The sequence below is a fragment of the Ricinus communis genome, chromosome 8 (genome assembly GCF_019578655.1).
Source record: "Ricinus communis isolate WT05 ecotype wild-type chromosome 8, ASM1957865v1, whole genome shotgun sequence".
In the NCBI taxonomy this organism is placed as follows: Eukaryota; Viridiplantae; Streptophyta; class Magnoliopsida; order Malpighiales; family Euphorbiaceae; genus Ricinus; species Ricinus communis.
The window spans coordinates 6943629-6959469 of NC_063263.1; the positions used below are offsets into that span (position 1 = coordinate 6943629).

General features: G+C 29.8%; 1 protein-coding gene and 1 long non-coding RNA gene across 4 annotated transcripts; both read left to right on the forward strand.

Moving 5' to 3' along the window:
- The first annotated feature begins 388 nt into the window (after positions 1-388).
- On the forward strand, positions 389-5623 carry LOC8260968 (linoleate 13S-lipoxygenase 3-1, chloroplastic). Its single transcript, XM_048377978.1, has 8 exons — positions 389-933; positions 1175-1455; positions 2152-2389; positions 2483-2815; positions 3383-3576; positions 3690-3991; positions 4108-4371; positions 4662-5623. Exons 1-8 carry the CDS (start codon positions 525-527, stop codon positions 5416-5418), a joined length of 2778 nt encoding a protein of 925 aa, XP_048233935.1. The 5' UTR covers positions 389-524; the 3' UTR covers positions 5419-5623.
- Positions 5624-8141: 2518 nt separating this feature from the next.
- Positions 8142-10772, forward strand: LOC8260967. 3 transcript variants are annotated; one of them, XR_007216880.1, is made up of 2 exons: positions 8142-8542; positions 8657-10772. It is a non-coding gene; the product is annotated as an uncharacterized LOC8260967 (long non-coding RNA). The 3 variants fall into 3 exon arrangements; XR_007216878.1 differs by having other exon boundaries at positions 8142-8538; XR_007216879.1 differs by having other exon boundaries at positions 8142-8433.
- The last annotated feature ends 5069 nt before the right edge of the window (positions 10773-15841 follow it).

Sequence of the window (15841 nt, forward strand, 5' to 3'; positions counted from 1 at the left end):
ATAGTTTTATAATTAAGATTAAAATTTATTTTAGCTTTTAGTTATTTTTTATTTTATTTTAATATTTTAAATAAATATAAATATATTCTTTAAAAAAACTATAATGTGTAAAAATATATTAATTTAAATTAAATTTAAATTAAACGTTGACTGAAATCTAAGACACTTAGCTATACCTAAAAAATAACCATAAAAGGGTACTTAATAAAAGAAAACAAAAAGAATGAAATGAAATTTTAAATTTTTTTAAGAAAAAGGCTGAAGACAATAAACTAAATTTGAAAAACGTGTGGACGGTGATATCCTCACTAGTAAACTGCCTTTTTTGTTCCTCGTTTTATACGCCTGTGTATCCCTCTCTATATATATTGACTACCCAAATCATCTTCACCAAAAAAACAGAAAAGTTTCTCTCTCTCCCTCTCCCTCTCCTCTCCCTCTCCGTGCTCTCTGCATAAGCAAAGCAATTCATTTTCAATATCTAAAAATCCTTATACAACACACGGAGAGAGGGATTTTGTAAGATGGCACTAGCTAAAGAATTCATGGGTAGTTCTTTGATTGATAAATCATCATTTGTGTCAACTTCTAAAGCTGTTTTCTTTAACCATAATTTTCCTCAGAAGAATCAGTTTCTCGTGAGTACTCCTCCAGGTTTTGTGTCTTTACAACAGAGAAAGATTGTCAATGTTAAAAGAATTGTGAAAAAGGGTCCTGTAGCCGCTATCAGTGAGGATTTGATCAAAGCTAATAATAGTCATGATATAACTGTGACTGAAAAGGCTGTGAAGTTCAAGGTCAGAGCTGTTGTTACTGTCAGGAACAAACATAAGGAAGATTTCAAGGAGACTATTGCTAAACAATTGGATGCTTTTGCTGATAAGATTGGGAGAAATGTTGTTTTGGAGCTCATTAGCACTGAGGTTGATCCAAGTAAGTCTTTTGTTTTATCCCCCTATCTGTCTGTCTGGGTAGTTGTGATACTCTTGGATTCTTTAATTCTGGGTCGTTCTCTTTTGAGTTGTTTTTGAGGTAAAGAGCCTAGTTCTTAGGTGGGCTGTAGCTTTCCTCTTTTGTGTCTCCAAAACCATGTCAAAAAATGAGAATAATTGTCATCAAATATTTAGTATAATTGTCAGACTAATAATGATCTTGAAAACTGGACTTTTTATAGGAATCAAAGCACCAAAGAGAAGCAAGGCAGCGGTGCTAAAGGATTGGTCCAAGAAAGCAAATGTTAAAACAGAGAGGGTCCACTACACTGCTGAGTTTATAGTGGATTCTAATTTTGGGGTGCCTGGAGCAATTACAGTGAGCAACAAGCATCAGCAGGAGTTTTTCTTGGAGGAAATCACCCTTGAAGGTTTTGCTAGTGGTCCTGTGCATTTTCCTTGCAACTCATGGGTACAATCCAAAAAAGATCATCCTGGAGAAAGGATTTTTTTCTCTAATGAGGTACTTGAGCATAGCTTTTCTATACGTTTGATTTTATTTTTTATTATTCTTTGTCAACCTTAGGACTTTTTCGAAAATGCCAGTCAGATTGTTGTTGTATGTTCTAAATGCCAGTCAGATTGTTATTGTCTGTTCTTCAACAAAACATTTTATCATGGTCAAACTTCATGTATTTTAGCTTTTGAATTTCTGAAAATGAAAGAAAAAGTTTGAATTGCTCAAAGCATGATCTGATTGAATTCAATTATATTTTTTCATTTTCTTTTTCTTTTTCTCTTTTTGCAAAAATTCTTGAGAGACGGTTAATTATATGCATGTTGTCATTAGATTGATAAATTTTAGTCGGTGAATTAAGTTTTTTACCAGAAGTTCATATCCACTGAGATATAGTTGGATTGCATCATGTGCCAATTAAAAAATGCAAGTAAAATACCCACTTTAATCAGTACGAGACAAAGGAAAAGAAATAGATATTGACTATTTTTTTGGCAACAATATGGCTTTTATTGAGATTCCCTACAGTTGGATGGGCCACTTCTCCAGAATGAACCATGGACCCATTAAACTGAAGCAACTTAACATAAATGGTTCAAGTTGTATGTTTCTTGTTGGGACAATTGAGTCTGCCATAAATGAGATAAATAACAAACTGTAAAGAAACAAGTATATTTACTGTGATCATTTTCCTTTGAGCAGCCATATTTACCAAGTGAAACACCAGCTGGGCTCAAGTCATTGAGAGAAAAAGAGCTGAAAGAAATTAGGGGTGACGGCAAAGGAGTTAGAAAATTGTCGGATCGGATTTATGACTTTGGCATGTACAATGATTTAGGAAATCCAGACAAGGGTATTGATTATGCCAGGCCAAAGCTTGGAGGTCAAAACAGGCCGTATCCAAGACGGTGTCGCACTGGGCGTGTGCCAACTGTTACCGGTTAGTACATTGTTTCATTTCTTTGTTACTTCGCAAGTTAAATAAAAAAATTATGCAATGTGCTAATTCTTTGCATGCATTATATGGCACCAGATGTGAATGCAGAGAGCCGTGTGGAGAAGCCATCGCCAATTTATGTGCCTAGAGATGAACAATTTGAGGAGTCTAAGAAGAAAACATTCTCAGCTGGAAGGCTCAAGGCTGTGCTTCATACTCTAATACCATCCTTGAAGGCCAGCATTTCTGCTGAGAACCATGATTTCACTGCATTTTCAGATTTTGACATCCTCTACAGGGAGGGTCTGCTTCTTAAAGTAGGGATTCAAGATGAGATCTGGAGAAGACTACCATTGCCAAAGGTGGTCACCACGATTCAAGAATCAAGTGAGGGACTTCTCAGATATGATACACCCAAAATCCTCTCCAGTGAGTACCATTTTCAAGAACTTTCTTCCATTATATTCTGTCAATGTTACTTTGGCTGAATACTAAAAATTAAACCTTATATTACATTCATAAGAACGTCTCCGATTGACCTAATTTCACTAACCCTTTGCAACAAGGCATCCAGTATAATTAACTTGAACTGAAAAGTAATGCTTATATTTTGCATCAAGACAAGGCCTAGATATTCAAGTATGGTGGTGTGATTCTCCATTTAAAGTCATGGTGCGTTTACTTGGTGGCCCACTGCCCATGAATAATTTAGTGGGAGCCAAGTCATAACTATAAATCTTAAAATATTAAATCTGACCTACTGTTAATGCTTTCGGAAAGAAAAGTTGTATATGACTAGCATTGATTACTAGAGAGAACATCCACCATTCCTTTTGTCTGTTTTCCCTTAGGATGTTTCAATAGCTTGTGCTTTTGTCTTTTTCCCATTTGTAAGGTGCTTACCATCAACGCATTTGTCATGTGGGAATAAGAACATGATTATTTAATTAAACCCCATATTTCTATTGCTAATCTTAATGTGATTCCCATGTTTAGGGGACAAGTTTGCCTGGCTGCGAGATGACGAATTTGCCCGTCAAGCAATCTCAGGGGTTAACCCTGTCAACATTGAGAGTCTGAAGGTCTTTCCACCAAAAAGCAATCTTGATCCCGAAACCTATGGTCCCCTGGAGTCTGCCCTAAAAGAAGAGCACATTATTGGCCATCTGAATGGCATGTCTGTTCAAGAGGTAATGATTGCAGTTTCTTGTTTTGCCAAGGAGGAAAATATTTTTGTTGTGAAAGTGGATTAGAAGTCCGAAGTACCAAAAGCTAATTGTAGGTTTCATGACTCTTATTGCAGGCCCTGGAGGAAAACAAACTGTTTATAGTGGACTATCACGATGCTTATCTCCCATTTTTAGACCGCATTAATGCCCTTGATGGTAGAAAAGCATATGCAACTCGTACCATATTTTTCTTGACCCCTCTCGGTACACTTAAGCCCATTGCTATAGAACTTAGTCTTCCACCTACTGCACCAAGTGCCCGATCAAAGCGAGTAGTTACACCTCCAGTTGATGCAACCACTACCTGGATATGGCAACTTGCCAAGGCTCATGTTTGTTCAAATGATGCTGGGGTTCATCAGCTGGTTAATCACTGGTAAGGGCAATTCTCAAGAATTAGACTCAATTCCAGAGTTGCCATTAAAGTTCTTTAATCCTCCTATTTTACTTGGTTTAAGCTGATTAACTATTTGATATGTTATGGGATTGTAGGCTACGTACGCATGCCTGCCTGGAGCCATTTATACTTGCAGCACATCGACAGTTGAGCTCAATGCACCCTATCTTTAAGCTTTTGGATCCACACATGAGATATACCCTAGAGATCAATGCCTTAGCCCGCCAAAGCTTAATCAGTGCTGATGGTGTTATTGAAAACTGTTTCACGCCTGGACGCTACTGCATGGAGATTAGTGCTGCTGCATATAAGGACTGGCGATTTGATATGGAAGGCCTTCCTTCTGATCTCATCCGCAGGTACATATTACCTACCTAATCATAAAGATATCAACAATAAACGTCTACCTTGTAGGTCAAGTAATTAGGGATCAAATCCTTGATTCCTTCCTCCTCTGCCTTCACTGGGCATAAACAGAAAAATCAACCCATGTTACTTGAGGAATAAGGATAAGAAAAACGAAAAAATAGAAAGAAATCACAGATCTGTTAAGGATCTTTACACTTTCCTCAGATAAACTTTTGCTTTGGCCATTTTGGTGTATGAAAATCTTTGAGCGAATCTAACAATGGTCCTTAATATCTTGCAGGGGTATGGCTGTACCTGACCCAACACAACCACATGGCTTAAAGCTTCTACTTGAGGATTATCCATATGCTCAAGATGGGCTTCTAATCTGGTTTGCCATAGAAAACTGGGTCCGCACATACGTGAACCGATACTACCCAAATTCAAGCATAGTTGGTAATGACAGAGAGTTACAAGCTTGGTATGCCGAGTCTGTCAACGTGGGCCATGCCGATCTCCGGCACGCAGATTGGTGGCCCACATTAGCCACCGTTGATGATCTTGTCTCAATCCTCACAATCCTCATTTGGCTAGCATCTGCTCAACATGCAGCACTCAATTTTGGGCAGTATCCCTATGGTGGGTATGTGCCGAATAGACCGACCCTCACGAGAAGATTAATCCCAGAAGAAACTGACCCGGAGTATGAAAGTTTCATAGAAGATCCACAAAAATATTTCTTGTCTGCATTGCCAAGTCTGCTACAAGCAACAAAACTTATGGCTGTGGTGGACACCTTATCAACACACTCGCCGGACGAGGAATACCTAGGTGAACGACAGCAACCATCGACTTGGTCAGGTGATGCTGAAATGATCGAGTCATTTTATGAGTTCTCTGCAGAGATGGGACGGATAGAGAAGGAGATCGAGAGAAGGAACAAAGATCCTAAGCTTAGGAACAGGTGTGGTGCAGGGGTTTTGCCATATGAACTGCTGGCACCTAGCTCAGAGCCTGGAGTAACATGTAGAGGTGTGCCAAATAGCGTGTCTATATGAGCCCAAAATGGGACCTAAAGCTGTTATACCAGGTGCCTTTGAATTGGCTCAAGACTGTAGCCAGTCCTGGCATAGGACCATTTTTATATAGTTGTATCTTACATAATCTGTTAGTATTACAGGGGGCACTTTTAACATAGGAATCTATATGCACTTGCAATATGCATATGCATAGCTCTGTATCATAATCTTATGCTGTTATTAATGAATTTTTCATTTATCTGTCTCTGCTTTTACTCAGTTAGGCCATATTTAAATCAGTCAATATTTAGTAGAAACATGAAATAATATTCGACATAAAACAATTGTATTAACATTCGCCTCTCTTTCATTAAGATGGTAGAGGCTTAATGTAGCTGATAATTGTTTTTTACTAAACAACTATATTAAAACATTCGGTAAAAACTTAAGATGGCAGCTGATAGCTGATTTAATTTTTTTATTTATTTAGACACTATTATCCTTATTAAAATTTATTAACAATAATTTATTTAAATTGATTTTATATGATTAAATTTTTATATTTTAAAATAAATAATAATATTATTTTAAAATTATTTCTAATTAAAATTTTTATTAATAGAATTTAAATTTAAATTTTCACTTTTAAAATAAATTTTATAAATATTTTTAATAATAAATATAATTATGCTAAAAAATTAATTATAAATTTTTAATTATTATAAGTTATTTTTATTAATTTATATCGTTAAATATAATGTAATAAAATAAAATATGTTTAACAATAAATTATACATTCAATAGTCATTTAACATACTAACAGTAATTATTAATAAAATTCTATCAAACAGTTTAATTTATCAGTCATCAGCTAAACCAAATAGACTCTAAACGCCCTTCCATAGGTTTAGATCTTATTGGGTGGGTTGATATTTATATGTTGTATCAAAATGCAAACTGAAGACCCTGTTCATTTGCTAAACTGATGACTTTGAAATAGTGACAGAGACGCCTTCTAGAATTACTAAACCCCTAGAACTATTAACTTGGCTATTGGGGTAATTTCGGCTCCAGATATTGTAGAATTAGAAATTGTCTATTCTTAATCAATGAACTTGCGACAGAATGACTCAAATGGTATTACAATTTATATTCAGAATTTTTCTGAGTACTTGTAACAGAGAGTTGTTATATTCTGGACAAATAAATGTACCTGGGACTATTAACACGGTCGCCCGTTGTATTTCTTTTAAAAAATGAGTTTAATTGAAGATTTTTTTATCCATAATCAAAACAGAAAAATCATAAATTAATACAATTTTTCTTTTATTTCAATCAAAACACATAATTATCTTCTCCAATACTGAAAATTCAACTCTCTTTATTTTTTTCTGTATTTTTATTTTACCTACAGTTTCTTATTCTTAAAATTATAATTTTATTTTAATTTTGACTTTTAATTTTAATATTTCAAGGTTTAAAATTTCTCTAAATTTCATAATTTCATATTTATTTGAAATGATATTTTAATATAATTACATAAATTACTTGTAAAAATAATAATGAAAATATTAAAGAATCTACAGTTTAAATTTTATGAAACTAAAGTTTATAACTGAAAATCCAATGTTTTATATAGATTTTATTATCGATAAATATATTATTTGTTATGTGAAATAATATTCTTTTAAAATATTTTATGTATGTATAATGAATTTCTTGATTGTAACTTATGATTAATGAATTTTTATTATATATTTAATAAATCTTAAATGATATGTTGATGAACTTGTTGCTAGTAGATGATGAAACTGTTGATTATAACCTATGAATAATGAATCTATAAACTAAACTGTGTCATATATTTGATGAAGTTTAAATGATACTTTAATAAACTTGTTGTTTGTAGATAATGAATTCGTTCATTACAACTCATAAATATTAATTAATTTTTATGCATATGTGATATGTTCATTACTTAAAAGTTTCATATTTATCTATTAGTAATATAAGGTTCATTGTACTATAAAATAAACATCTTCTATTTTAAAAATAAACTTGTTATCAAAATTATGAACAACTTGATAAACTCATAGTTCATATCTAATGAATTTTAATGTTTAAAATGAATTTATTCCATTTCAAAAATAAATCGGTGACCAAAATTATAAATAAAATGATGAATCTATTGTTCATATATAATGAACCGCAATGTGCTACAAAATGAACACAATCAATTTCAAAAATAAAAATATTATCAAAATATAAAAAAAAAATGATGAATCTAGTGCTCGTACATAATGAACCTCAACGTTCTATATACACTATAAGAATTTGCCATTTTACAGACTAAAATTACCAACAAAAAATGTCTTGCTAGTAAATTGGCCAGATTACCCATTATTTACATATAAATATAGAAAAATAATTTTCAATTAATTACCGACAACATTCTTGTCAATTTGCCTATGACATTTTTAGCGACAAACATTATGGTCGACAAATCTGGCGCTAAGTATTGGCGCCACAAAATAGTGACGATTTCCCTACAAATATGCGACTATATTTTACCAACAGATAACTTTGTCATTAAAAATTACCCCAAAAGTAGGCGCTAAATTTACCAACAATTTTTCTCAACACTTTACCAACAACATGCAAATTTACTGACTATTTTTTTATCAGTAAATATAAAAATAAAAGTATTAAACTGGATATTTTAATGTTTGTTGGTAAATTGTTGGTAAATTTAGTGACGACTATAGTTGTTGGTAAATTGGATATTTTAATTGCCTACGATTTAGCGATAATGTTTGTTGTCCGTAAACTGGTTTTAACAAAAAATACTATTTTGCTTTAAACGGTGCCGTTTTTTTGAAGCTTATTTCTCCTCTACTATCAATTTTATCCCTTTTTGTTCCATTTCTCTTTTGTTTCCTTTCATTGATTTTTACTCTCAATACTGCCACCATTGATGGCGCTCACCACCACCTCCATTTCTCCATCACTCACTCTCTCTCTCTCTCTCTCTATCATTCACTCTCTCTCTTTTGGGTAACTTCTTTTGCATCTTTTATTTTTCTTTTTAAAAAAAATTGATATTTATGTTATGTTGTAACAAATTTTAATAGTGGATGTCCTTTATGAGATCTTGTATGGGTAGGTAATGTGTATTTTATTTTATTTTTTCTATTTTAATTCTTTGGCTAATTTTTGTACAAGGTTAAGGGTTTTTTTTCTTTGTTTTTAATGGTAACAGTGCTTTTTTCGTGAATAGGTGTTGATGAAGAGATAATTTGCGTAATGCTAAAGTGAAGATCTTAAAATTGAAGATTTGAAGGATTTAAGTGTTCTTCTTACAACAATTGTTCAGGTGAGCATAAAAAATTAAATCTTTAATCTAGAAGGCATGATGATGGGTGTAGGTGTTCATATGATGGAGGTCTTAGAGGTATTTTGCTGCTCAAGCATTAAGATTGAGCTTTAATAAGTTCTTTAATTTGGACAGTCTCATTGGAGTTTATGTATTCAAATTTTTTAGGATTTAATTTGGACAGGGTGTCTGAGCTTAATATTACCACTTATTGATTTAATTGAGCTCTTCTGCTATCATTGTTGGCGATAAAGAAAGAAAGAGCCAATGGTTTTGTTTTCTTGCACACCTTAATGTTGTGTGCTAATTTTATTATTCTTTCACTTGATTGCCAAAAATAGCTGGGTGTAGATCTCTTAATATCTTGCTTTTGGAGCTGCACTTGAAACTAAAGAACCTCAAATATGTTGAAGATGTTTCTATTGTTATAATTTTTATAATTTATCCATCTCATGACTTCACAAAATTCCAATTAAGCTGTTGCAATAGCCACTTGGCCATTACTTGTACGTTGAGAGATTAAAGAGAGAGATGACTCTGTCCCTCTCCCTCTGTTAGTTAACGTGCATCTATAGATGTCATAGGCAGCTGGTAAACTCTTCCTCTCTCAATCAGAAGAGGACAACCTCAAGTCTTTCCTATAAAAAGAGAACCAAAAAAATCAAGTTAAACACTGTTTTTTTTTTTCCTTTTTTTTTTAGAAAATAAAAAAGAATTACCCCTCTTAACTACTGATTTTACTGAACCTTTTTACATGTTCTCTTGCAAAATAGAATTTTAGTGTCTTAAATGTGTTTGATATAAAAGAAATAAAAAATTGTCCTTTCAAAGTCTTGATTTACTGCTTCAAGAAATGCAATTATTAGCAAGCACAACATGCATGCATTGAGTAGTACCGCAATATGTTGGTAAGATTTATTATATAATAATTTGCATCAAATGAGAAAATGCACGGGAACTACATATGGTTTTGAATTTGCAGACTTAGTGAGGTCCTTTTGTTTGAATTTTTAGATAATAGTATTGTATTCTTATACTGCAAGTAAGCTAAACTTGTTGCTGAAAGATACTCGAAGAATAGAATGTCTTTAGGTACTGACGGTTCGGAACCATTAACCCCACACTGGCGGCTGTGTAACATATTATAAGCATTGGAGATGACTTGTAAGATTTTATCATAATCTAGTTTATCAATACTTCGAATATTTAGTTATAATGGTGGTTTTTAAAGACTTATTAAATTTATGACATAGAATTGATAGTATTATCCATGAGAAGTTTATCATAATGTATTATTATAATTTTTTAAGGTGAAAAACTTGGGCGACAACCATATCCACGAGAAGTTTTCGTGCATGTCCACACGAAAGGACGTGAAGGGAAGACTTTTATTAGATAAGTCCAACGCTGTTAATGTAAGTTATTAAATTCTGAAATAATGTGTCTTTTATTCGGTCGTTATTACCACTTTTACGTGTTTCAAATGTTATCAGGAAGAAATTGAGTCTAGGCGAGAGAAACTATCACAGATTAATGAGATAGTGAATGAAAATGAATTATATATGCAGTCTTTGGGTGGACAAAGCAATAGGTGGGTTTACGGTCTTGGCTCCCAAGCATCCGAGTGTTACAAGACTGGTGGTGCTTCCTCTTCTTTAGCGACATTTCCACCTGCCCAACCTGCAGAACCAACACCTGAGTTACTGAACACATTAAATAAATTGCAGCAGCAGATTACCGAGCAGAACCAATTAATTCACTTTCTACAAGAGTGTTGTGAATGTCTGGAATAACACATGGTTAGGCCCGATAATACAAGATCTCATCTACCTGCATCAAACAATAATGACGAGCCTCCTACTTAGTAGTGTCTATATTTGACATACTTTTCTTGTTAATAGCATTTTTACTACTTTGATATTGTTATTTTCTATTGTTTGTATATTGTCTACATTATGTACATGTGTACTTTAGTATCCTTTGTTGTTATTGATGGCTTTGAAATTTTTATGTTCTATTATATTATATTTTATTATTAGGTTATATGTAAAACATGCCTCAGTATTACTAAAAAAAAATAATAATAAATGCCAAAATAATTACCTACAGACTACCAATGACTTGACGACTAGTTATGGTCTTATTGAAAAACATTTGCTAATAAATTATCGACTGACATGCTGAAATTCTTTTTTTCCATTACCAAATTTACCAACAATAAGATTTTATCGCTAATTTGCCAATGATTTACTCATAATTTACCTATAATATATCAAAAAGAAAAGTTAGAATATTACCGACAAAAACTATTGTCGCTGAGTTACCGACAAGGTATCGACAAAATAAATTGTTGCTAATTCGTTATTTTTATTAAATTAAACCAAAAAATTACCGACAATATTGTAGTACTTTACCGACAACTTTTGTGTCAGTAATTTACTGACAACATTTCTATTTCATCGGAAAAATATTTCTCTACAAGTAATTAGCCGACAATATTTACTTATAGGGAAACATTGAATTACTTATAAATTGAATTACCGATAATAATTATGCCTTTACCGATAATTTTTTTATAGGTAAACCGACAGATTCTTATAGTGATAATAAACCTATTATTTTCCAGCAATGAAATTATTATCATATTTTTAATGAATATAATAATAAACATTATATTTAATCAACATATAATTATATTTTAAAGAATCATATTTTAAAAGAAAGGATTAAAGGTTGTAGAATATAATTTGAAAGTTTGAAGAATGGAAAAAGAATAAAAAAATTTAGCTCGTTAAAAATAAGTTTTCAAATATGCAAATATACATAATCTATTTATGAGAACAAAAAAAAAGAAAAATAAAAATGATGAACAACAATATTGTGCAGTAGAGAACAAAAAAAGAACCAAGAATAACAACTTGTAAAATCTGACTTGAAGCTTTAAATGATGAAGAATCGAGAATATATAAGACAAATTCGAGCCAAACAACTGAAAAAAACTCGTAATTATGCTTTAAATCAGTAATAACATGTAAAACATTATATCTGAATTGAAACTCTCTCACATGTGAATAATAAAAATCTAGCTCCATCAAATAGCCATGTTTTGGACGCTAGATACGTAATACATAATGTACTCGAGTCCACGATATAATTTACCTGTAACAGAACCCATTAGTGGAGGCATAAATGTGCAAATTATAATATAGATCTCGGAGCATATAGGTACATGGTCCATAGCCGGATAGACATTTTTTAAAATTTGCAAGGAATGTGCAATGATTATGATCAAATGAATTTATAAAAATTAATATTGTATTAAAAATTTATATATTGAATCAATTTTTATATATAAAAAAATTAGTCGTTTATTAGTTTGTTGTACGATCGTTGTAATTATTTTATTTATAAATAATAATTAAAATAATTATTTTTCATTGTCATTTTCTATTTTATTTTAACATGTGTATTTATTTTGGACACATGAGATTTTTTTTCTTTTTTTTTTAAATTATAATAAATAAATTCATAAAAATTAAAATTAAATTAAAAATTATAAATTGAATAATTTTTTTATATATTTATAGAAACTAATTGTTTACCTCCATATTGTACGATTGACATAATTATTTTGATCATAAATAATAATATGAATTAACTTTAAATATAAAATTAAATATATTTTTAATATCTTATAATTATTTATAATAATTCTAAAAATAACAACAAATTAAATATTTTTATTTTTTCTTAATTTTTTATATATTAAGATTTTATTAGTACAATAATATAAAGTTTATAAATAAATTAATATAGAAATTATAATATTATACATAAACTCAAATTTTATGTGTCAATGAAGTGTATCAAAATAAAAATCATGTATTAAAATATAGTAAAACATGTCAAAAAATTTATTGAACCAGATACATATTAATCTTTTTTTGTTTATTTCCATGTACTAAAATGTTCATTTTCTATATATATAATATTCATTAGATGTAATGTCCTATAATAATAATTTTTTATATTTAAATATTTATTATCTGTGAATTTAATATTCATTAAGGTTAATATTCATGTTCATTTTGTTCCATGTAATATTCATCAGTATTAATATTAATGTTTATTATTTGGTACTGCAATATTCATAGTATATATATATAATGTTCATCAATATTTGTAATGTAAACATAAGCAATCATCATTCATAGGCGTAATATGCATTAGTTTGTTAGTGCATATTCATCATTAATGGAAACTATATTCATTCAAACAAACATATATAATATAGATAATAATATAAACCGCTTTTATAGTTATTAAAAAAAAATTCAAATTAAAGTTATACTATAAAAATTAAATTATGGTACATATATCTTTTCAATAAAATAAAATTAATAAACAATAAATATTTAAAATTTTAAATAATAAACCTATGAAATATGTTTAATTAGTATAACTTAATAAACATTTATTCACTTAAATTATTTAAAAAAAAAACGCAGTATCTGAAGCATATGTATACTTAGACCAGATTATATAGGTCCATTTTAGGGCCCATGGTATAAGAATTGACACAAGCGCAGTTGAAGAGTGTTCAATGGGCTCTTTGGGCTGGGTATCGTTGTTGCAGTTTGTAAAAAAGCAGACATAAGGGCCCTTTACGTTTCAACTTGTGAATAGTTTCTTATTGTCGTGGAAAATGGACCTCCAAAGTCAACTGTATGCTGGACCAGAAAAAATAAAAAATTCAACTGCATTAATTGATCTTTCATAGCAACAAAAATAAATAATGCTAAACATATAAATGGGTCTCTAATTTTAATTTTATTTCAATTATAATTTTTAAAAGGATGGTTGTAATTTTAGCCTCTTTATTATCAGAAATAATAAAATAATAATAATATGTTAATTATAATAATAAAAAAGTACAATGAAAAAATTAACAAAAACAAAAAAGAAAAAGAAGCTTTTTTGTCGATTCACCCTCTTAACCTACTAAGTTTTCTAAACTTACTATTTCTTTTTGTCTTTTTAATATAATGGTTAATTGAAATTCATTAAATATTTTATTTTATTTAAAAAAATACATGAGAAAGAAAATAAAATAAAAATAATAAAATTGAAAGATATATTTTTATATTATAAAATACATGAACAAACTAATATAGAATTCATTTGCACATTCTATATATTTTATTAGAATTTAGTTAGCTATATTCAATTCCGTAGAATTTTAAATTAATTTTCATTTCATTCAAAATACATAATATTTTAAATTTATAAATGAATTACATAAATTTCAACTAAATACAATATAAATCACAAATTAGATTAAATTAATTTTGTAAGTCCACTCACTATTCACAACCTTAATGATCACTAGTAAACTTACTCCCTCCACTACCATTATTTTCTAAACCATCGTAATACGAGAAAATCAAAAGATTTTTAAATTTCTTTTATGTTAAGAAAGAAAGAAAGTTAATGAGAAAATTATATTGAAAAATAGATAAAATTACCATTTTTTTCCTAAAGAGTTCACCACTTAATACCTAGATACCAAAATCAGATCCTCTCACTCCCATAAAAACCAAACATCAAAACAGAACAGAGAGAAAAAAGAAAGAAAAGAAAAGAAAAGACTTGATGATGCATAATTTCAAATCATCACCTCCTCATTGCTTCCAACTCCAAAAAGGCAAGAACAATCTTAGTATCCGCTTTGAGGAGATCGTCAACCAACCAAAAGAGACAACAATAACTAAGGAGTCCTTCTAGCACGCACCTGCAAATGTGAGCTACTATAGTACGTGAATAGAACCTGCTCTAATAAGTCATCAAGTTTTAATGGGTCCTCTTCACTTTCTAGATTTAAGACATGTGTTATTAGCTTATTTGAGACATGTGTTATATGAACATAGTTTAATGTTTTGGACTCAACTTAAGTGATTAATTGTGGGTTTATTATACTATAATGTATATGCTCAACTTAAGTAATTATGACTTATTATATTATACTTAGACTTGTGCATAATTAAAATAAATATGCTAGTAGTTTTTCTTTCATTTTCAAGATAAATTATCAAAGACTATAAATTTAATACAAAAGAAAAATTATAAATATCCATTGATTGGATTATTGGATAACAATATACAGTTTTCTTTACCATTCAATTATTCACAAATATTTTATAATCAACCAAAAACAAATAAAAGGGAAAAGTCGATAGGCATAAATAGTAAAATCACAACATTCATGTGCACAATGAAAGAAAGAACCTTTATGTGATTAGATGAAGCACACAATCGAGATAGGGCAGGTGATTTGGGAACAGTTGGTGTGTGAAGAGTGGCTTAGCAATGACTTCAGTATTGTATTCAATTAAATATTTTATTTATTATTTATATATAAAAAAGAAAATTAAAAATACCCATTAAATGGATTATTGAAAGAAAAAAAAAAGTATACAATTTTTTATTATTCAATTTATTCATAAATATTTATTTAGAAGTACTATATAACATTTAAAAAGAAAATCTTAAACCTATGGAGTGCTATGCATCATTCTCATATCCGGACGTAATACTAAAAATTAGCCAAGGTTAATTCTAATAGTTGTAATGAATGAAATTAAGTATTTGAGATAATCTTTTATGTCAACTTCATTAAAAAATATTTTCCTTATTTATATTAAAAACCTTTTATAGCAACAAATTTCGATGATATTAATGAGAATGATATCGGTAAGATTAAAATTAACTAAATAACTGAATGTTGTCAGAATTAGAGAGAGAATACGCGAAGGTCGAGTAAACCATAATAACATATTATTCCAACAATGGTAATTTTGTATTATAATTATAATCAATGTTGATTTTATATAACCAAAAGTAATGGTAACTTATATACATAGTGACTATAATATATTAGATAATTTATTTTGGCTTAATTAATTTTCTTTTGTATTTTTAAATTTATTTATCAAATCTTGCATCATTAATATTATTGAATTTATACATGTATTATCATATTTATTTCAATTCTAACTTTCTTACAAAATTAGCACCCTAAATAGTTGATTT